This window comes from Mesoplodon densirostris, chromosome 12, assembly GCF_025265405.1.
Source record: "Mesoplodon densirostris isolate mMesDen1 chromosome 12, mMesDen1 primary haplotype, whole genome shotgun sequence".
In the NCBI taxonomy this organism is placed as follows: Eukaryota; Metazoa; Chordata; class Mammalia; order Artiodactyla; family Ziphiidae; genus Mesoplodon; species Mesoplodon densirostris.
The window spans coordinates 33765817-33790276 of NC_082672.1; the positions used below are offsets into that span (position 1 = coordinate 33765817).

The 24460-nt window shown below is 35.4% G+C and overlaps 1 protein-coding gene across 1 annotated transcript in view; it reads right to left on the reverse strand.

The window, feature by feature from the left end:
- LAMA2 (laminin subunit alpha 2) overlaps positions 1-24460 on the reverse strand; it is a 614367-nt gene that overhangs the window by 160571 nt on the left and 429336 nt on the right. Inside the window, exons 29-31 of the mRNA XM_060114490.1 lie at positions 18865-18999; positions 6662-6786; positions 326-412 (exon numbers count right to left, since the gene is read on the reverse strand). Of these exons, the coding sequence (XP_059970473.1) occupies positions 326-412; positions 6662-6786; positions 18865-18999 (347 nt within the window). The remainder of the gene's footprint in view (positions 1-325; positions 413-6661; positions 6787-18864; positions 19000-24460) is intronic.

The window sequence follows — 24460 nt, forward strand, 5'->3', positions numbered from 1 at the left end:
TGATTTATTTGTTCTTGTAAAATGCTCCCTCCCTCTGTCTCTCTCTCCCTCTCTAATCTATGTTGGAGTATATACATATATATACGTTAAAATATAAATTAGATAATTGTGAAATAATTTGGAATCTTAGAAAAAGTCTAAATAGATGGAAGTAAACAACTTTCTTTGGATAAAGTCTAAAGATATAAAAATACTTTTGAAAGCATATAAGCTACTAGAGGATATGAAAATAATAACACAAAAATAATGAATACTTTTCTACTATGATCTTTTACTATATGATCTCTATGCATCATTGCTCTCCATGTATCATGACTGTTCCTACCGTTCACAGTACTGGCCTTCATATTCTCGTGGGCAAGCTGTGCAGCGGTAATCATCCAGGCCTTCCGTGACACAAGAAGGGCTGAAACTGAATCAGAAAAGAAAGATTGCAAAAAATCTTTTGACTTATTTATTTTATAAATTTAAGCAATTCTATCTATTAACTAGATGGTTGGAACTATTTTTTGATGGTTAGAAATGACATATTTATAAGTTTCTATTCAAGGGTAGGCTATCACAACTAAGTACTACTAATAATAGTCAGCAAATAAAGATGGCTGTTTTTTTGATGAATTAACAATGCATCTCACCGACCATGTTAAAACTTTGAAATTTTAATAATTATGTGACAACCAGGAAAATATTAAACACCCAGAAAAAGTGTACTATTTTTCATGAATCAAAAGAAAAACATGATGAGAATTCCTGCATATTTGTCAGATAGTAGAATAAGTATTATTGAATATCTTTTGCGTTAAAAAAATGGGGACATCAAAGCTATATAATTTTTTTTTCTAAAAAGCCCAAATTGCCACTGGCATTTCAATGCATGACGTGTGAATAGATGTTTCACTTAAAATAAGAGTGCCTTTTCTAATTTATATACAGATTTCAAGCTATATTTTACTTTAAACACAAAATAATGTGATCTAGTGTGAGGAAAGAAGAATGGAAATCTTTCTGTATGAAAATGAATAAGGTTTTCTGACAATTTTATAATCTCTTCTAGTAAGTAGGTTTCATATAACATGCCCTGTTTTCACTACAACACTGACAGACCACGGCCAGTCAGCCTTGCTCCAGGATTCTTGATCACCTTACCGCGCAAAAGAAATACTAGACAAGACTTGAAAACTAAACTATGCTAAAACGTAGTTTTGTGTTGTTACAAACTTCTCTCAAATACAAGTAGTGCTTCATTCCCACTGGACAAAATGCAAGGTGCACTGGAAATTTAGGAAGAAAAGACACATATATTTGTTGCAAAATTGTGATGCTGCAAACACCATTTTCCTTTTTGTTGGTCTGCAAAAGCAGTTGATGCTGAAAAAGCAATAAAGTATATAGACCAGAGCTGCACCTCCTATTGGGCAGGTGCCATTAGGACACTATTTCAATTGTCTGTCTAATGCATTAAATCAATAGTACATGAATGAGTAATAAACTCTAACCTTTGCAAAATATGTGAACAAATTGATCAACTACTCACAACCTCATTATTCAACAAATTACTTTTTTTGTCTTCACAAAAATAGACCCACAAATACATAATTGACACATTCTTGCAAGCTTCTAGCTCTTTTAACTCAGCTTGATGCTGAGTTCATTTGCACGCACACACATACACACAAATTCATATACATATATACATATATAGGCACTTGGAAACAGATTTTTAGACATTCAAGGGAAATTCTACAGAGCTAACATAATTAAATTATATTCCTTTATAGTAACATATCTGTCTCAATTACTATGCAGGAATGTTATAATTCTGCTTGGATAGTAGATATTAACTCTTTTGAATTATGACATTATGGTGGACTAAACTTTTTCCTTACATCATATACAAGGACTTATGAAAGAGGAAGTAGGAATTATACCTTACTTGAGGTTAGAGTTTATTCTTTATGCTCCCAAGTCCCGCATCTCCTCTAAATTTTCATACTGTCTGCAGGACCACTCAGAAATCCGACTGTTTTTCCTCTTGTAGGCCATCTTTTACATTCCCTTAGATTTGTTAATTCCAAGGTTGCTTCAACAGAATTTCTGAGATTTACAGTCTGCTACTCTGTGTCATCCCCTGTGGAGTCTACTGAAATGAATTGGCTTCCGGGATCCCACCCCCTTATCCCAGTTCGCTGCTTGTTCCTTTTCAGTCTCTTTTGCTGGATCTACATCATGTCCTTGACCTCTTAATATGCTTCACAGTTCAGTCTTCAGGCTTCTCCTATCCTGTCCTGTCCTTTCTCCCCTAAATGATCTCATTCAGTATTAAAAGGCTCTAAATATTGCATCTATCCTAACAGATCTAAAACTGAGCTCTCGTCCTCCAAAAAATACCGCTAACCATTCTATCATTTTCCCTGTCTCTGTCAATGGCCATACTTTGCTTACTTTGCTTCCATTTGCTCTGTCATAAACCACAGTCACCTTTGTCTCCTTTCTCTCACATTCCACAGGTATTCTATCTGCAAATGCTGCTGGTGTTACCATAATTAATTCATTGCATTATCCTGTTCTAAGCCACCTCTTGCCAATGGCAGATTTTTAGCCTTCAGGACATTTAGTTACTCACTGGAGCTTCCCTGACTCCACCTCCTGTCACCCTTCCCCTGTCCCCATTCGCTCTGCTCCAGCTGCCCTGGATCCTTGCTGTCTACTATGTGTGGCCTGTCTCCAGGCCAGTGCACTTACTTTTTCCTCTGGCTGAGCTGCTCTTCCTCCAGATAGTCAGGTGACTCTCTCCATTACCTCATTCAAGGCTCTGAACAAGACTCACCTGTTTGTTTGTGAAGATCTTCATCAAGCACCCTAACTAAAAGGGTACCCCATTCACTCCAAATTCACTGAGGCTGCTCTATTTTTTCCTGGTGGCACTTTCACTATCTGATATTACATTATATATCTATTTGTGTTTTTTCAGCTTTATTAAAGTATAACTGGCAAATAAAATTGTAATATATTTAAAGTGTACAGGTGATGATTTGATATACATGTATGGTGTGAAAGCATTCCCACCATCGAGATAATTAACACATCTATCACTTCATATATTTACCATTTTTTGTGTGAGAATTCACAAGTTCTACTCTCCTAGTAAGTATCCATTATACAATAATGTATTATCAACTGTGGTCACTATGTTATATATTAGATCCTTAGACCTTATTCATTTTATAACTGAAAGTTTGCACAATTTTACCACCCTCTCCCAATTTCTCCCATTCCCTGCTCCCTGGCAACTACCATTGTACACTGTTTCCATGAGTTTGTTCGTTTTTAGATTACATCCATATGTGAAACATGCAGCTTTTTCTTTGTCTGGCAAAAACTGCTGAACACATTTGGAGAAGAAAAACTCCAAGAAACTCAAACTTGGCCTCATTGTAGAAGGGAGGAGAGGGCATTGAGCCTGGAAAGAGGGGTCAGATTGCAGAGGGTTTCTAATACTCTGCTAAAATATCTGAGCTTTCCTTGGTAGGCAGTGGAAAACCCTTGAGGGTATGTGAGCAATGCTGTACTGTCACAATGGTTAAAAGTTTATTGTATTTGTTTTGGTAAGAGATACTGGAGACTTGAACTAATATGTGGGTGAGTTAGTAATCACTTACTCACCATCCTCCATCTATGAAGAGGGATATCTCAGCCTCCTCCATCTATGTTTCAGAACCTTTTTTTCTTATCTCAGGGAGAAGTGCTTCTCTTCTCATCATACATAGGTCTTTACTTTGTTAATGAATGTTCCAAACTTTATGTGATGACTAGGGGGTCATGAAATCACTTTAGTGGGTTTTGACTACAGTTTCTTTTAATAATGCAAGAAAATAAAATTGAATAAAAGTTACAGTATATATTATATATGTATAGCTAGCTAGCTAGATATCCACACACACAGTTTTTGTGTTCTAGCTTATGATTAAAAAAAGGTTTTCTTACAGTGGTTGCAATCAATAAAGTTTGAAAGCCATTGAACTAGCCACTGTGATTTCATACTTGATTCTTACAGTGTCCTTTGTATAAAAATATACTTAAATTACATAAATCATATAAAACAAAAAATGAAACAAATAATGAAAACACTTTTTTGTTGATCCTGCCAATCAATCAAGGTAGTACTATTTCTTTCCCTTCTTCAAATTTCTTAGAGCTGTACACTCACACCCATGTGACCTAATGTCTGCTTCCACTCTTGATTGCCAAAATCCATCAAGGACCTGCACAGTTAATTGCCACTGTATGTACTTAGTCTCCCTTGGGAGAGCAGCATCCAATGTTCATTCGCTGCTGCTCTTTTCTCTCACTGTGTCAGTGGCAGTGTGGCCTCAGTTCTGTTGCCTCCCTCACAGCTCTTGTCTTGGCTCTTCTTTCTCTTCTGACTTCTCTAATGTACATAGTCTTGTCTTTCCTTCTTTCCATGTGCTCCCCTTGAGTAACATGACCCTGGGGAATCTTATCTATAATTCATTTATTAACATATCTCTTCCTTCATCTGCCCTCCCAATTTTCAGGTTTTGATTTCTTGTGGCTATTTGCATATTTCATTCAGATAGACCTTTCATATCAATTTAACTTATTTGAAACATAAATTGTCTTTCTTCTATAGCAGCTCTCTCCTGGTTTCTATTTCAGTTAATGACCCCACCATTTTGGGGCTCAACCTGGCTACAAATCCCTGGCTTCAAATCCTGCTTTGCTTAAACCTGTCGTATCTAATTAGTTATCAACCCTGTAGAGCTGCATTCAACAATTTTCTCACATCCATCTCCTTGTCTCTATTCTTGTTGCTATTACCTACTTTCAGGTTCTAATTATCTTTTGCCTAAGCTAGTGCAATAGCTTTTTAATCAGTCTCTTTGCTTTTCTTATTTTCCTGTTTCATTTCATTATACTCAATTCTATCATAATAGTCTTCCTAAAGTGTGGCTCTCATCACATTAATCATTTTTTTAATAAAAATTTGTAGTGTTTCCTCATTACATAGAAAATTAAATAGCAATTTCTTAGACTGGTATTCACGGATTTCTACACTATGGTCTCCATTCTCTCATTCATTTTCTTCTGTAATTATGAAATTCTATTTGAACCCATGTTCCAAACTCTTAACAGTTCTTAAACATGATTTGTATTTTCTGCTGTTAAGCTTTTGCTCCTTAAATTTTCTACTATCTCCACCAGTAAAAACCCTTCAATCCACTGTAAATTTAATAATTTAAATACATTTAAAATTTATTATAAATACTCCTACTTCTTTAAATATGTTCTTTAAGTTTCCACAGTCAACTGTGGTACTTTGTGCCTCTGAATTATCTTTATATCTCAGTTGACCCCTCTGAAGACACCCATTTTACTGTGAGCCTCTCCAAGAGATGTTATGCTTCTTTTTTATATCTCCTGGAGCTTTTGTTATAGTCCGCCCAACAGGAAATTATCAATTAATTATTGAATTTTTCTAATCCAGATCATTTACATTTTAATAAACAATAAACGGCATTCTCTTGTTCAAAATCTGGTCATCAGAGGTAGATTAGGGAAAGGAAAATGATATTTTTCATACACCTACCACTTGGTGCTTGGATGAACAATAAGATCATGTATTTTATCCTCATCAATACATCACTTACCTAAAAATGTACATTTGAGACCCTATGCAAAACTTGTGACTCTGTTCAACCAAAAAGAGGTGCTTACAGAGGAATGGGAGACAATTACGTGAAAATGTTTTCAAAATGTAAACAAAGCCAGAGATGGAAAAAGAAACTTAGTGAGTATAGGTGGAAATAGTTCTTCATCTGAGTTGCTTCGTGTTTCTTATACACTCAAGATAAGGTGTCCAGGATTCTAATTCTGAACAAAGTGCCCTACATTCTTTTCAAAAGCAAGTTCTTAAAGAAATAAATGCCCTACAATGTAGAGATTGATGTCTATAAATCACTTAGCAGAAAGTATAGATAGCCTTAGCAAAAAGGTAAGTGAAAACACCTAGGGGTTTTCATCAATACATAAACAGTGCAGAATGTTCTGACAGCACTAAAATAAAATATGCCAGCGTTTGTTTCCCCTTATGGCTGTGTTTCCATGGTACCAAGCTCAGACTATCTTAACAGAGAGGGGGTTGTGATTCTGGGAGATACTGACTTACTCTGGAGTATAACAATAAGTCACCCTTCTTTAACAACATTATTTTTAAATTCTTTACCAATCATGAATTAAACACATAAAATGAATGGAAACAGCTACAAAATTTATATAATATGCATCAAACAATCCTTCATAGCTGAATTTATGGCAGAACTATATGCAAACACTAGACCTTTCTAAAAATTTATAAAATTATGCACATTTGTACATATATTATTTATTTCATAAATATAAGTTAGTATTGGTATTTACATTTTAATTAATAAGCATTATTTACTTGGGACAGAGTTTTAAAAGAAAAATGAACCATAGAGTACTATGTGCTCACTTTTGTCATGTTTTTATATTGTTTAAAAACTCTACCTTAAATTGAGATTTTTGTCTACATGAAAAGAATAGGCAAATCATAGAAAGCCCATGTGCTACACAGATGGTGTTACTGATTGGGAAACATGGTAATATTTTGCAATCTTACTTGTTGCTGGAAGAAATCAGAGGGCAAGCACATTGCTGACAGTCATCTGGCAATCCCTTGACAACGCCATAATATCCAAGAACACATTGTTCACAGAAGTCACCAGCAGTGTGATGTTGACAATTCTGTAAAGGAAGAGGGATGTTTGTTTTAAATTAATGAAAGAATGTAATTTATCATACAGCTCCCCACCTATGAGTTTGTGTGCTCCTGTGAACACACATGCGCATGTGCACACACATATCACTGAGAGAGAACTCAGTTCTTAAACATATTGATACATATTTTTAAAGAAGCTCTTTGATTTGAGAAATGAATACTGGATGAATACTGGGCTGTTGTAGCTATACTGACAAGATTTTCTCTTCTCTTTTCCCTACATCAATCTCTGCATTAATTTTTCTCTTACTCTAATCTGGGGAATAGACTTCACAAATTTCTAAAATTTATTGTATCATCTGGCTATTTACATTTCTGCTCTACAAGTTGTTAAAAAAGTGCTAAAAATCCTGGGCCCTTGGTGCATACCCATCAGTGGGCTTTTTGAAACCAAACCAAGGTGGAAAACATAAATATTTTAAGAGGCAGAAATAGCAAAAAAAAAAAGTCAGCCTAGTTACCACATTAAGAATGTTATTCACCTAATTCTTGCCAAATGTTGCTCATTCTTTATAGATAGAGAGTACCCAACCTAAAACCAGGGATCTCAAGTCAATATTTTCTTTTTATGTTTGCATAGTAAGAGGCACTTGGGTAATATGCTTTAAGACACTTCCATAAGAAAATGAGAACAGTTTCAGAATATTGTGTAAACAGTTTTGAAATTAAAATTCTCACAAAGTGGAATTTTATTTAACAATATATTTAGCAATTATTCATGCAATAAGGACTTAGGAAGAGCTGCAAGCCAGGTACTGAGAAAGACACCGGGAGGAATCAAATGAGGGAACAGGTAAAATAACATTCTAACCTATAAGAATTTATTTCCACTTTTGGAAAAATTTTTAAAAAAGGCAAATAAAAAACATGGCAAATAAGAAATGTGTAACTTAGTGGAAATGGGACAGTTGACTTTAGGAGTTGAGAAAAAGGAAGAAATAGAAGGAATTTAGAGTTGGATTTTAGCTTGATTTTATAAAACCACATTTGGAATGGTCAGAAGGGTAATTTCTTATAAATAGTATTTTTTAAAAGGTTAAGAAGCAAAAATGTCAGTAACAAAATAAATGTGTATATATATGCTAGTGAACCCATCTCCTGATCAGCTCAGCTGGAACCACATAGCCACCTGTGAGCTCTACAGTAAATTTTCCATATGCTGGGCTCTTTGCTTTATTCAATTAATCTAGAAGAACATATTTATTTTTCATGTGTCATCTAATGGCCAGTGTTTGGTATGGTATGTGTGGTCATTCACCACAAACAATAACTGAAGTCTCTTCCTCTGACTTTTTTTATGTTTATAAAAAACATAAACATTCTCTGGGGAGAAACCATGCCATTATCACAATGAATTTTAGAATACCATGGGATTTCTTTTTCATTCTTTGTTGTTATATTTGAAAATACATTGTGTTACTTACAGATAGATTTTATAATTCACTCTTAAATGGATCCAGTTTTCTATATGATAGGATGCAAATCTCAAATCTTCTAATTCTCCACCTCACTCTCAGCAGATGTTAGCCCTCTATTTTCAGGGAAAAGGAAGTCCTCATTGGGTGTTCCCTTAGCTTCCTGCCAAACAACACACCATCTTGTCTGCATTACTTTCCATCCCTTCGACATTTAGTTCTGTCCACAAGAAGTGGTGTGTTGTTCTCTGTCTAAAGCTTCTCTCTTCCTAAACTCTGGTTTAGGAAGAAGGCCCTCCTGTCTCCCATTTCCTCCAGCACCTGCATTTTCTCCTTCTTTGATGGCTTATTTCCATTGACAGTTGAGGTTGGTCAAGCTTTTCTTATCTTAAAAAAATCTCTGGGGTTTCTGGACAACTTTCATCCTATGTTTCATAGGCTTTCTAAAAGCATTGTTCACATTGCTGGTCTCTACTTCCTCATCTCCCTTTCACCTCTTCATTCTTTAAACAGTCTCTCTCTCTCTCTCTCTCTCTCTCTCTATATATATATATATATATATATGTATATATTTATTATTTCCCATTATAGCTTATTACAAGATATTGAGTATAGTTCCCTGTGCTATATAGTAGGTCCTTTTTGTTTATCTATTTTATATATAGTAGTGTGTACATGTTCATTCCAGACTCCTAACTTGTCTATTCCCCTCCCCAAAACAGGCTTCTGATTTCACTATTGAAAGATAAGTCCAGACTCATGCATAAGATCTTTGTTGCTAAATCAAAATTTACTGACAATAATCAGTCTTCATGATATATGAATTATCTGCAGCAGCTGATACTTCTGGCCACTCTTTCTTTGAAATTTCCTCTTCCTATGGGTTCTTTAATAGTACAGTATGTAGATTGTTTTCCTACCTCTATGGCTACTCTTTCTAACCCTCCTTCATTGATTCTTCTTCCCCTTTCTGTTGAGTAAGACTGGGATCCTTGATTCTAATTTTGGCTCTTATCTCTTTTCTTTCCTACATTTTCTACCTTGGTGATTTTAACTGTTACTAGAACTTCAGCTATCTTCTATGTACCCCAAACTCTAAATTTTATATATTCTGCTTAGATATCTATCTCTAATGAGTTCCACACTTACGTTTCTAATTGCTTCTTAGCTAGGTCTTATTGCATAATGCAAAAGCATTTGAATTTGAGATGTCAAAAATCAAGCTCATCTTTTTTAAAACCTGCTAATACTCCTGCATTTCCCATTTCATTCACTATCATCTCTCCTGCATGGCAAGGAAGACCTTTATAATCTGACTTCTGTTTACCCCTCCAGCCTTCTGTCTAGCCACTGTAAACTTTGCACTCTATGCTAAACCCTTATGCGGCCATCTGAAATTCTCAAATTATGCAGTGCTCTCTCACCTCTAGGAATTTTCATATGCAAATCCCTTGCTCTGGAATGTTTTTCCTCCTCTTGCCTGGTTAACACCTATTCATTCAGCTCTCATTTTCACTGTTGCTTTCTCTAATAAACATTCCCTGATGCCCAAAGTCTGGGCTAAATGCTCCATCTAGCTCAACACAGTGACTGAAATATATTGACATTCAATGACTTTTTTTTTTTTTTTTTTTTTTTTGCGGTACGTGGGCCTCTCACTGTTGTGGCCTCTCCCGTTGCGGAGCGCATGCTCCAGACTCACAGGCTCAGCGGCCATGGCTCACGGGCCCAGCTGCTCCACGGCATGTGGGATCTTCCCCAACCAGGGCACGAACCCGTGTCCCCTGCATCGGCAGGCGGACTCTCAACCACTGTGCCACCAGGGAAGCCCTCAATGACTATTTTGAATGACTACATAAATGAATGCATGTTCTAGGTATTATAGAGGAAACTGGTCAGTCTTCTTAAGATGAAAAAGGCCAAGCTTCAAGTCTGATGACTTTACAGAAAGGTGGTTAGTAGGGAAAGAGGATTTGTCATATTTGGATATTGATTTAAGTACCATAATCCTCTCTTATTCAATCATCCAAAAGAACCACTCTCTTTTAGCAATAAAATAGCCATTCCATATTTAACAGTAGCATGGTGAGTGATAATGGTTCCAAGATAAAATTATTATCTATGCATTGCAGTCTCAAATCTTTCAGCAAGGTGCCAAATGATGAATAAGTGTCAAATGCGGAGTGTTTTAAGAACATACTTTATAGTTACAGAAATGAACATGTGCCCCCAAATATATGGGATCTAGAACAATAATTGTCAGCTTTTGCCTTTGTAAAAAAGCTAACTGCATGAGTTATTTTATGTAACCTCCTATAACATTGATAACAGATTCAAAACAATAATGCTAATCATTACTAAAAATACAGAGATTGAAAAATATGGTTTGCCTCTGAAAAATATGGTTTGCCTCTTTTATACCTACAACTCTGTATAATTTCTTCACAGAGAAAGCAAATATTTTAACTTTCTTCGGACAGTCAATCTTTCACAGGGTTGCTGACATACTAAACTTGGTTAACGGAATCAAATGTTCCTGTTAGGTCCACAAACACAGCACATAAATCATGATGCTATTTTTGAAACTTTTTGACATCAACCTTTCGTATGACTTTCCTGTCTGCTCTGAAATAGTGGACATAATATTTCTCTTGTATAGAAATTAATCTTTAGGAAAAAGTTTTAGATGCCTAATGAGAAGTTTAATTATCTCAAGATTAACATGTGCTACTATCTTTTCAATAGTAGATTAGAATATATGACATTTGTTTTTGTTTTTGTTTTTTGTACATGGGAAAACTGGTGGCATATATTCTTTCCACTAGATCAAATGAATATTATATTTATATTTGGTATCTTAAAACTAAGGTGAGAAGTTCCTTAACCTTCATTCCTTATAGGGATGCCTCTACACATTCCTTGACATATTATTAAATGCATGGATTCTTATAAGGCAGCCCTTTTCATTGTGTATAACTACAAGCTATAAAGTTTTTCCTTATGCTGAATGAAAACTTATTTCACTCTAATTTTTAGTCAGTGATCCAAATTCAGCCTTCTGAAGCTATGCAGATTAAGTCTAATTCCCATTTCCTGGGGAAAGTCCTCAAATATCTAAAGAACACTATTATTTCCTAAATTTTTTTTCAATCTAAATATCTTTTTTCCCCCAAGCTAAACAGCTAACAACCCTGGTTACTCAGAATTTCTCTTAAAACAGAGATTATAAATTTTGCAAATATATTTAATGTATTTCCTTCCTTGATCTTGATCTCATACAAATGAATCTGTAGTCAAGTAAGAACTCCTATTTCACAGAAATTGCTACTATGTGTCATTTCCTTTGTTCTTTCCCTTAAACACTAGAATATAAACTCCTAGAGGGCAATGTTCACACATTCCTCATCATTATTTTCCCAGCACCCACCACAGTGCCTGAACTTTGGAAATACTTATTAACAAATGCCTCAAGGATGAATAAACAAGTGAGCCTACCTAAGTTCAAAACCTATTCTATTAATTTCATCTCGTTAATTGTAGCTCATAGTTCCACCTACCAGGCTCTTTTTGATTCTTGACCACCATTCAACACAGTAGGTATAACTTCTAGCTTTACGTCATCTGAATATTTGATAGGTCTCATTCAAATCACTGATAAAGATTTTGAAAATGACAGGGTCAAGAACAAATCCTATGCCTCATCATTGGAGACATATCTAGAGCTTATTCGAGGTCAGGCTGTTCAGCAACTTCTAACTTCTGTTAACTGATTACCACTTGGACCATATTTTCAACCATGTTTGTGAGGATATAATGAAACATTCTATCAAATGCTTATTTAAACAAACCAGAGTTTGAACCATAGATCTAACCCTTATAGGCTTATGACTTAAGCAAATTATATAATTTCTCTCAGCATCAGTTCATCAACTGTATTAGAAGGAATAATCCTGTCTGTCTCATAAATTTACTGTAAGAATAAATGAGAAAAGATCTATCTACAGTGGCAAGCCCTGGTTCTGGTACATATATACGGTTGGACACATGGTAGCTGTTACCATTTTTACTAAATTTGACATATGATTTATCACACTGTCTGATGAATTTGAAATTATACTGAGATTCAGGGACCTAGAGTCTCAGATATTATATACATAGTAACTCTAGCAATTAGTTTGATATGTTTTGTTTTTGAGGGAACCTATTCTGATTCCTAATAAGCACTGTTTATGTTTCACTGGAGATCGAAATCAATGTTTCTCATATTCTACAATACTTTCCTTTATAAAACTTGGAATGGGGCTTCTCTGGTGGCGCAGTGGTTGAGAGTCCGCCTGCCGATGCAGGGGACACAGGTTCGTGCCCCGGTCCGGGAAGATCCCACATGCCGCGGAGCGGCTGGGTCCGTGAGCCATGGCCTCTGAGCCTGCGCATCCGGAGCCTGTGCTCCTCAACAGGAGAGGCCACAACAGTGAGAGGCCCACGTACCACAAAACAAAAACAAAAACAAAAACCTGGAATGACATTTCAATGCTTTCCATCCTGTGACAAATTTCATATTTTCATGATTTTGCAAATATTTTTCATATATGGCTCTTAATCACACTGCAGATTCTATCAGTATTCTAGGGTATAATTCACCTGGACCTTCAAATCAAACTCATTTAATCAGCTAAAAGTGTGATTACTCTCTCTCACAATCTCCAGGTACCGTGTTGCAGTGGATTTGAAACCCGAGTCTAATGCTTTTTAGCCAAGGCTCTGTAAGTTAACTTTTTTTAGGATTAATTTTCAGAGTTATAATAAAATGCTAATGATTCCTATCTTGGTAAGAGGTCAGATAGATTAAATAAGATAAGGTTTATAAAACACCTTAAATACAGTAGATTATAGTTATGAGATTATTTACTGAGGATATAGCTAATTGATTAACCACAGATACTGAAATGTTACAGACAACAGGGCAGATCAATGATAGAGATTTATTTTATCCTTTTCATTTTAAAATAAGAATTGTGATAGAGTGAAAATATTTTCACAGACCATTTGGTCTTGAGAAGTTATTTGCACTAGCTGGGACTTCAATTTTTCCACGTAAAATATAGGACAAATAATATTGACTATAGAGCTATAGTGATAATTAAATGAGAATATATATGTTTATAAATAAATATAGGCATAGATGTGTGTGTGTTATATAAACTCTGAAAACTCTATCTATCTATCTATCTATCTATCTATCTATCTATCTATGTGATTGTGTATGTGTGTACTGATTAGTATTAATTCACCTACCTCTTCTCCCCCTTCTGGCTTGGGGTTCAATATTATGTAGGTTTCACTCCTCCATTTTGAAGAAAATTTTCCTTAAGGGGTAATGGTCACTGAGCTATTGGTAATAACATGCCTATGTGTAGGAATTATTAGCACCTACAAAGAAGCAACAGCTCTCTTGTAAGTGTCATGAGGAATTATGAAGAGAAAAATGATGTGGGTTTTATTTAACAGTTGAAATGCCTAGGCTGTGAAGTTTTCTATAGTTTTGTTTCTTCTCTACCCCTTATTTTTGAAGAAAGGAATAAAGAAAAAAGAAAAACAAGTGAGAAAATCTAGTATAGCGCTGGATATAACAGTGGTTTTTACATTAATTTTTGATTATTTATCATCTGATTGGTTCTTAGACTATAAATAGTGGCTAACATGTATGGTAATGATCATCTTTATCATCAATAATCATCATAGCTATCACTTCCACTATAGAGCTTATCATGTGCTAATTAATGTTCTAAGTCTTTTATCTAGTATTTCACTGAATCCATAGAAAAACTCTATGAGTAGGTATTATTCTTATCTTCATTTTATAAGTGAGGAAATTAAGACACCACTGAGGCTAAATAAATTGACTAGGCCCACACAGCCCAAAAGGGATGAAGCCAGGATTTGAATCAAGGCAGTCTGATCAGAGTCATGCTTATAACCACTATACCAACATAGAGGGCATTGCACTGTGTAGTGGATATGATATTAAACTGGGAAACACAGTACAAATAGTAAAGAAATCAGTATGCTTCAGTTGCCTCAGTTGTAGCATCGGAGTAATAATAGCTATTTTCTATTTGCCTCATGGGGCTGTTTCAAAGATAAACAAAGTTGTCTAAATTCAGAAGTTATAAGTTCCCTGAAGGAAAATATAAAAATTCAGAGCACAGCAATTTGTACTAGCTGTGCATGTTTGATGCACCTATGTATTTATTTTTTACTTCATCTAGGGATATCTCAGAAAATAGACCTCTAATTAGGATCCTTAAGGCACAAAAATAGATATAATAAGCTATTGGTCAAAACAGGACAATATAATGACAGCAACTTTTTATTCTAAATAAAAATGAAAGTAAACTGTATATTTTGTGAATGCTTCTAAATTATTCATATTGAGTGACATTAGTATTAAAGATTCCAGTGACTATTGCATAAGAAAGAAAAATGCATTTAATTCCCACTTAAGAATGCATAAGTTAACCACCTCCCTGAAATTATCTATTGAATTTTACAAGCCAGTAGATTGGTGAAAAAAATGCTACACTTAAACCAAATCATGATTATTTCAAGAATTCAAGGATGGGTAAGACCTTCACCTCCACTCCAGTCCTCACAAATAAGCATATGATAAATTTCCATACTCTGTCTTGATTGAAAGAAGATATATTTAAGAAGTCAGGAATAAAAAGAAGTTTTCTTAACATGATAAAAAATATTTACCTTAAACTAATCACCAGCATCATACTTCGTGGTGAAAGACCTGAGGCTTTTGTATTAAAATCAGCAATAAGATAGGAAGCTGACTACCCTCCTATTTAACATTTTTGGGGAGACTTAATCAATGCAAACAATGAAATTATTATACTAGATATAGCTCTGGCAAGGAAGACACAATTAGAGTTATTGCAAGTATCATTGTTGTAAATATAAAAATAACTGAAAGAATCAAGCAAGAAACTTCTAGAACTAGAAAAAAAAGTGGCTGGATATCAAACACATGTAAAAAATATATTTTGTCAATATTTACCAGTAATGACCAGTTAATAAATATACTGGAACAAAAAAAAAATGTAATGCTCACCATTAAAAAGAAAATGTTAGGTAAATGGCAATAATTTTAACATAACAAATGCATATCCCATATGGATAATATTAAAAACTGTGAGACATAAAATGTTTGAATAGAGAAGAGTATCATTCCTGGGTTTAGGGAGGAAAGCTGAATACTGTAAAGATAGCAATTCTTTACAAACAGGTTTAATGCATTTTCATTAAAAATTCCAGTAATATTTTTGGGGGAAGAGATTAAAATAGTGAATCAAAATGTCATTTGGAAGAATATATAAGTACATCAAGTTAAGAAAATTAGGCAAAGAAGAGTAGTAAAGGGTCTTACTTTACCAGAATTTATAACGTACTATAAAATGAAGGTAATCAGAACATTATAATAGGAAATAAAAGGTAAGCAGAAAAGAATAGATGATCCTTTAAACATATCTTAAAATGAACAAAACAAATGTGTATATATTCAGATACCATGATGTGTCAAGGAGAAAAGGAAATATTAACAAATAAATGTTTCTTTAAAGTAACATATTGAAGGAAAATTATCTCCCCACATTATAATAAATTCTGTAAAGATTAAAGAGTTGGATCTAAAATTTAATCATAGAAATAATGGTAAATATTGTGAGATCTCAGTATAGATATTGAAAGTCATTGCCTGGATGAGATCACCATGAGAATGAGTGTAGTCAGACAAGCAAATTGCTCCAAGGATTGAATCCTAGGAACACCAGTATATTGATTTCAGGTAATGAGGAGAAAACAGCAAAGAGGACTGAGAAGGAGCAGCCATCTAGCTTGAAAAACCCTAGAATATCATGCCCAGAAAAGCAAACTGAACAAAAGCTTTGAGAGGAATGGCTGCTTCAGAGGAGCAAATGCTGCTGATAAATCAAGTACAATGAAGAGCTGAACACTAGTAGTTGGTATGCATATAGTGGTGGAGGAAAAGCCTGATTTTAGTAGTTCAAGGGAGAATGGTAGGAGAGAAATTGTAGACAAGAGTATAAACTCTTCTCTATGTGAAAGGAGAGGAATGAAGTGGTAAAAATCAAGAGGGGAAGTGAAGTCAAGAGAGATTTATTTATTTGTTTGTTTATTTATGTTTTTTTTTAAAGATAGAAGAAGTACCAAAAAGTGATTCAGAAGGGAGGGGAGAATAGGCATGGCCAGAGTGATGTCCTTGAATCAGAGTGATGTCCTTGAGTGGGAGGGAGGGCTGGGATCTAGAGCATAGGTGGCAGAGTTGGTCTTTTCTACAAACAGGAACAGTTCATCCAAATTGGTGGAAAAACCAGAGTAATTGCACACAGATGCAGAAAGGTAGATGCATGTGTTAGTGGGAGCTTGGGTTAGTTCTCTTCTGATTGTTTATAATTTCTCAGTGAAATAAGAAGAAACAAGGCCATCAACTGAAAGTAAGGATGGAAATGGGTCTGGGAAGGGTTTGGGATTTGAAGACAGATGAGAAGGTAGGAAATTATCATGCAGGAATGGGAGAGAGGCACTGGACTGGAGAAACGTGGCATGATGGAAGAGCAGAATAAAGGTTCCCTTTGAAGTGAGTGATAGTGAACATACAGTGAGACTAATCAGCATAGTCGACTATTTTCCAGAGCCACATTCAGATTAGAAGGCATAGGTATTGGAGGAGTAGGATTTAACCTATTCCTAAAGGAGTGGTAATAAGAGAAATGAACATTACAAAGCAGTGATATTAAAGAAGGGTCATGGGACTTCCCTGGTGGTGCAGTGCTTAAGAATCCGCCTGCCAATGCAGGGGACACGGGTTCGATCCCTGGTCCAGGAAGATCCCACATGCCACAGAGCAACTAAGCCCGTGTACCACAACTACTGAGCCTGTGCTCAAGAGCCCACAAGCCGCAACTACTGAACCTGTGTGCTGCAACTACTGAAGCCCGTGTGCCTAGAGCCCGTGCTCTGCAACGAGAGGAGCCACCGCAATGAGAAGCCTGCACTCGCCGCAACTAGAGAAAGTCTGTGCACAGCAACGAAGATCCAACACAGCCAGAAAAAAAAAGGGGTCATGAATATTAAGCTGCTTAAGAAAGTGAGGGCATGAGAAACATAAGGAAAGATAAAGATGTGAGTGTCGATGACGAGACAAAATGTTGACATTGAAGTACTAAGAAGAAGTGAACTGGAAAGAAAAGAAACGGTGGTCAAAGAGAGAATAGTTGACATTGAGACTATAGAGGCACTCAGTTCCTGGTAATGACAAGTTCTCAGACAGGCTCATGGAGTGAGGACAAGACATGGGAAGAGTCCATTTTATGGGCATCAAAATCACCAGGAATTATGATAGGAGTGGTGCTAGAGTGAACGGCAATGATACAAAGGAAAAATCTTCAAGGAATGAGGTGGGTGACCTGAGGGTTAGTAAATGGCTTCAACAAGCAGGTGTAGTGGGCAAATGGATGGAGACCTGCGATTCAAAACTAGGTGTTGTTACAGAAGAGAAAACAAGGATGACCTGAAAGTGGCAGCAAGGAGCAGGGCCACTGCCCTGCCCTCAGGCTCAGGGAAATGAAGAGTGTGAGAAAAAACAGCGGCTTCCACTTGAGAGCACTGCCAAGGGAGTAGTGTGTTGGGAAACCAGGTTTCAGTTTGAGCAAATAAAGAGGACCTCAAAAGAAGAGGGAGATTACATAGGGGAGTTTGCTGATGTCTGGTCATGAGTTCCACAAAGCTCCATGAAAGAGTTTCAGGAGATGAGGAGAGGTGGGAAGTGAGTTCAGCAGAGGAGACACCCAGAGCTGCCTGGGGACTAGTCTGGGGACCCTAAGTGGTGACACAGGAAACCTGAATTTCTCCACAGTCCTGATTGTTCCAGGGGTGACAGAGTAGAGTGTTAGCAGGAACGTAATAACAACAACAAAAAAATAAGAGCAGTAAACTGTTTTAAAGAAATGGTTAAATTATGGGATATCAAATCAAAGATTGTAAAGATTTTAGAGACTATTTAACAACATAATATGCTCATGATATGTACATTTTTTAAAATTCAGAACATAAAACTACACCTATGGTGTTATATAAATCTTCTTTATAAACACATACATAAAATTGGTGGGAAACACAAAAAATATTAAATGTTTATCTTATGTTCAATTTTGGGTGACTTTCATTTTTTTCTTTAACACTTTTTTATGATTTCCAAATGTCTTACGAAGAGCTTATTTTTATTTATAATCAGAAAAAAACCCTCATGTGATTTTTAAATAAATCGTTATGTTGTCTGGTATTTGTCTATGATGCTGTTGATAATAATATACTATTTCTTGACATGAGCAGTGGTTTTTCCAGTTGTAACTTTTTAATTACTTTAAAAAATGCATAATATGGTAAATGTATTTTTTCCCACATTTTGTTTCACACACACACACACACACACACATTCAGTTAAGTCCCCTGCAGGTTAGCTGACCTCTGCACTCAGTATATGAATATGTGTAAAGAGAAATGAGCACATGGGCTTTGTTCAAGAAAGGCTCAGATGAATACCTGGCATATGGAGGTTTCAGGGTCACACAGGCTGCTGTGTCCATGACACTGACATGGAACACAGGTGCCCAGGACTGGTCCAGGGGTATGGCTACCTGGCTCAGAACGCAGTCGATAAAATCCTGGCATGCATGCCTGAAAGAAAACGAAGCCAATTAGGACAGCCAACTTGGAAATCTTTCTTTAGCAACACTTGGGTTCTTCAGTAGTTAAAAAGAAGGATTTCTTTCCCCCCCATCAGCAGTAAAGACAACACCACTTAAAAACAATGAATGTCACTTTTGATTCCTAATGTGTATTCTGCCTGGTCCATAGAGTATACAAGCAGCATCTGTGTCATCAGACTTTAGCAAAGGAAAGCTGTCATTTGCAAATACCACTCAGCCTGGACAAACTTCAAATAGTCTTCTTTTTCTTGAAAAAGAAGTTTGTTTTTAAATAAAATTGTCATTTGGACTAAAGAGAGAATTCCAATGTCTTTGACAACCTAAAATCTGCTTCCACTGTGCTTGATGGGTAACTAGGAAATGTCCAATGAGACTCAGAAAAAAATTAATTAAATAAAAAAGTGTCACGGTCGTGTTATTTATATTGGTATAATCTGAAGACTATAAAAGTAAGAAATTCAAAATAATAAAAGCTCTACATGTCTTGGGAATATTAGGCCACCAATAAAATGTATCTTTCCTTGATCTAGTTTTTTCATTTTGCAATAAAAATCTGAGAGCAAACAGGAAACTGCTAGCAAAGCTGACATATGCAAAATCAAGACTTCCATCTTCATTCGGGTTTATTATGGAAATGTATCAAGAAACATCTCTGGCTCTTTGAAAGAAAGCCCATAGCTCTGAAGAGGGAATAAGAAGAGTCTTGTGTTTTGGGCTCAGATCTCTTGGTGTGCAAAGCTGCTGCATTTATTAGCCATTGTTTGATTTATGAGTAAGAGATAGGAGTTAGTTTTCCAGATTCCAGTGAAGGTTATAAAGGGATATTAGCTATGTAAAATTTTTTTCACAGGATATTTTGCTCCCATTGATGAGAAAAGTGATTGCTGAATAAGCAGGGGAAAAAATAGTGAATTAAGAACTTCTTAATGCCTTTGCATCCTTTTGGTTCTGGACTAGGTCATCCAGAGTGGAGTAAGTAGACGTTCCTTAGAAGAAAAACGATCAATAGTCAGCACTCTCCTTGTTTGTTTGGATTTGGATAATGTGAGAGTACTTCAGTTAAGCATTTAAGAGTCTCTCTGCTTTTATCTCAGCCTATAAGAAATGCTAATGAGATTTAATAATATCCTGGATTTGAGCAAGCTGATAAAACTGGGAATAGTATTCAAAATATTTTGAGTCCTATTTGTCTTATAGTGGACCTAAGATATTTTAATAAGTTTATTCATATTCTTCAAAATAAAGGTTCAGTTTTGCCATTGTTACCAAATAAGGTCTGGAAATTATGGCTGAGGAATTCATTTAAGCATAACTGAAGAAACAATCCAAGGTGTGTTTAAAAATGTTACATAGTATGGGTTGTTCCAGTTCTGGTGTGTGCTGACTGTAGAATAAAATTGGATTTTCTTTATATAGATTTCATCGTTGGATACCTATATAATTATTGTTATTTTACTGGTATATTTGCTTGGTGTGTGTGTGTGTGTGTGTGTGTGTGCACATGTGTGTGTGTGTCTTTAAAAATCACACAAATTGAGAGTTCCTAGCTCTACTTTTTATATCAAACAAAAGTTTAAAAAAAGTCTTAGAAGAAGAATAACATTAAGAAATGGTACTTTTCATTGAGGAATCATATGAAATTCAATGTTATGGACTGAAATCTGAAGGTGAGCACTGCAGGTAAAGTTTACACCCAGTTTCTCTTATTACTATGGCTCTTCTCTGGAAAGAGTAGGACAAAGTAGAAAAGTACTCCAGTGCGGGTAAAAGTCTGGGCTCCAAGTCAAGCCTGTGTGGAAGCTTTTAGGCCTATCTATGTGATTCTCAACCCTGGTTGCACATAGAATCATCTGAGGAGCTTTAAATACGGATACCTGGCTCTGCCCCCAGAGATTCTAATATAATTGGTGGAGACTAAGGCCAGGGTTTGTTGTAAAACTCCCAGGAGGGTCTAATAAGCAGCCAGGATTGAGAGTCATTGGCACACTCCTCATTCCCTGCTGGGAATGTGTGTCTTTGAAGGGCGTACAGACTCTGGTACTGTAACATCAATGAATACGGAAGCCTTGATTTTACTAGTTAGTTTTGCCTGAGGGATACAGGCAAGTCGTTTGGTGTCATTGAGATGTGGTTTCCTCATCCCACAAATGAGCAGATGTATTAATTCAGTTGATTTCTGAAGTTTCTACAGTTCTAACACTCTAGATTAATTTTGCGTCCTTATAAACTTCTGAGTTAGAAAAAAAAAAAGAGAGAGAGTCTATTCCTCAACACAAGGATTAGAAACTTCAAACACACTTTGTAAAGGAATGAGACATATTTATTTCTCTTTAATCTCCTCCTTTCATGGACCCTGTATTTATTTTTTCCATTTTTCAAATATTTGAGGATGTTTTTCAAAATCAGATATTTTTCTTGTCAGTCAGCTGGGGCAAAATTCATGAGAATGATTATATTTGAGTTGGGAAAAAAAGAGGAAAGATAATAGCTACTTTTAAAAGTCCCATCTAAAATTCTTTCTGGAACAAAATAAAGAATTACAGAAAAGCAAGTACATAAACACTGTCTTAATCTTATCCCTTTTTTTTTTCCTAACTCAAACTTTTCCAAAGTTCTCTTCTTGCCTTGGGCTGAAATTATTCAGAGCTCAATTTCCTTCTGCTCTCCTTCCATCTTTAATTTGTTTTCATAATATGGTATCCCATCATAATGTTAGAATCAAATTGCACAAAAATGTGGGAGGGAGGAGAGAAGGGAATGGGAGACAAAGAGAGTAAAGAGTCAACATGCTCCAGGTGCCGGGTTACATAACGCAGAGTTTAACAACAACAACAAAAAAGATACTTGTGCTGTTGCCATTAAAAATACTATCTTGTATCTTTACATGGGTTTTGCAATCAGACAATCCTAGGTTTAATTCCTGTTTCACCACTTACTACATATGACTTATGCAGGTTTTAAATACTGTGGGCTGAAGCTTCCTCACGTGGAATGTAAGGATGGTGTATAACTTACTAGTTGACTTTTAATATAGCTAGGTTTTTTGAAACAGACTTAGGTAGGTTCAGATTGCTGTTTTGCTGTTTTCCAACTGTGTGATAAAGGTCAAGTTTCCGAACCTGCCTGAGCTTCCATTTCCTCACCCATAAAATGGGAATTATAATGTGCTTAATGATGTTGGTGTAAGTGTATTAGCGAATGCACTTGACATTGTGCAGGATACAGTAAGCACTCAATAAATGGTCAGTTTTGTGTGTGTTTTTTAATAGGGTTGTGAGGATTAAATGAGATGATGTGTGTGTAGTGCTTGAAATACAATAAATCAATATGGGTGCCTCTATTCCAGATAATTTTTTAGATATAGTCATCAAGAATACACGGAAAACAAAGGCAACAGTGATTGTTCTACACTGCATTGGGAAACAAAATGACAATGTATGCCACTTACCTATACCATGTTCTTTAATATTTTAATGTATATGAAAAGAGTCTTTGGGTCTTCCATGTGTAACTGAAGTGGTAAAGAGCATTCCTAGAAATGTGCATGTGTAAGAAAAAAAGTCTAGTCTCACTATTTTGTCGTTTGAGTTTTATGAGTTGATAATAGGTACTGTTTGAGGATTTTTGTTTGAGGATTTAAAAAATTATTGTTGATGGCCAATTGATGGCTTGTGAGTGGTGATCCAGTACACACTAGCCATTCAACTGTGAGCCAGAAGCCCTAATAAAACATGATGGAAAGGGGAAACAAGATGAAATGAGCAAAATATCATTAGATCACCTGTGAATTTCTGACTTCCATGATCTTATTGCAGAGAACCACATATTCAGCACTGAATAGTATCCATTTCTACCTACAACCTAACCTGAGTTTAGGTCTGTTTAGGCAACAGTGTTAACCGAGACAACATTGAGGAGTGAGTAGCTTAGGTAAAGTATGGTAAACTCAACGGCGCCCACACCAACAAGTGTGGTGAGGAAATTGGGTTCTTTGACTTCTAGAGGTAACCTAGTCTCTACTTCAAATCATAAATTATAATAAGTAGGCATTTCTAGAACTGACATTTTTAATGAACAGGGCTACAGTGTTATAACCCTACAGGTAATAGGCAAGGCTAAGTGTCTTTACAACTGGCTATATTTACAATGGTAACCAACACTTAATTTTGTTTCTTTGTAACCACATTTCTGGATAAAAACATGAAATGAGTAGCTTGTAAATGCAAATGTCTCTAGAATACCTTACATTTGGTGAAAATATTGTAAAGGAATTGCTTTGTGTATTCATGACCCAAAGCATATGTTACTAGAATGGGATGTATTATTTCAAAACTGTCCTTAGTTCTTGCTTTGATGATTAGATTTTATGCCTGAGTAATTACACTTTAGATTCAAGATGAATTATAAATAAGATGTATAATGGATTAGAGGCAATGAGTTGTGGAGAAAACCTCAGGTAGCTTATTATAAGAGATAGGTCTTTATCCCCTAATCTCTCCTCTAAGATATTACTGTAATTATTGTCTGTTAACAGAAGCTTAAGTGAAATTCACAGGACATAGGTGAAGCCACCAATGCAGATAATAGTTTGTATGTGTTTCTAGTTTTTCTTGATTTTCTTCATATATCATTGGCTTCATTTGTATTTGTATTGGTTAATTTATATTTTCATATAATGATGGAAAATTACTAAAATTAATAGGAAAGTATGTTTTTGAATTACTATTTAAAAAGCCTGATGATCATAATAAGATGAATTTTAACATTTCAAATCTGGAATGGAAGGTAGATTGCATTAAAATAATCTGCTACTCTGCTAATATTTTTGTTCATAAGTGAAGAGTATTCTTTAAATAAATGCAGAAAAATATAGCTGTAGTAACTTTCTCTTAAAGATATCTAAGGTCAATCTTGACTACTTAATATCTTGTATAGCAAAATAACATTGCAGAATTAAATAATGTTAGAACTTCAAAACCCAACCTGTAATTTTATAGACTGGATAACTATATAATAACTAAGGCCTATAGCAATTAAGGCATTGACCAAGGTTACCCAGTGAGAGAGCAGTATAGCCAAACACTCCCTGGGATAAATAAAATTCCACCTCTGGTCTAGAAAAATCTCAAATTCTATCTTTTATCTTTTTCATGCTCATTGGAAAGGTAGCATATTTTGTATGTGCTTCTGTCACTGCCTCATTTTTCACATCTACAATGTGTGTGCATATATATATTTCACGCATATTGGGTTGTGCATATAGGTACAATATATATACTTACTGGTGTATGTACAAATGTATACATGTGTATGTACGAGTTATGATTTAATAATGAGATGGATTATTTGGTCATTTATTAGATCAAAATAGACACATTCAAATAAATATTGCTGTTCAGAGCAGTCACAAAACTATAAAATTATTCCAA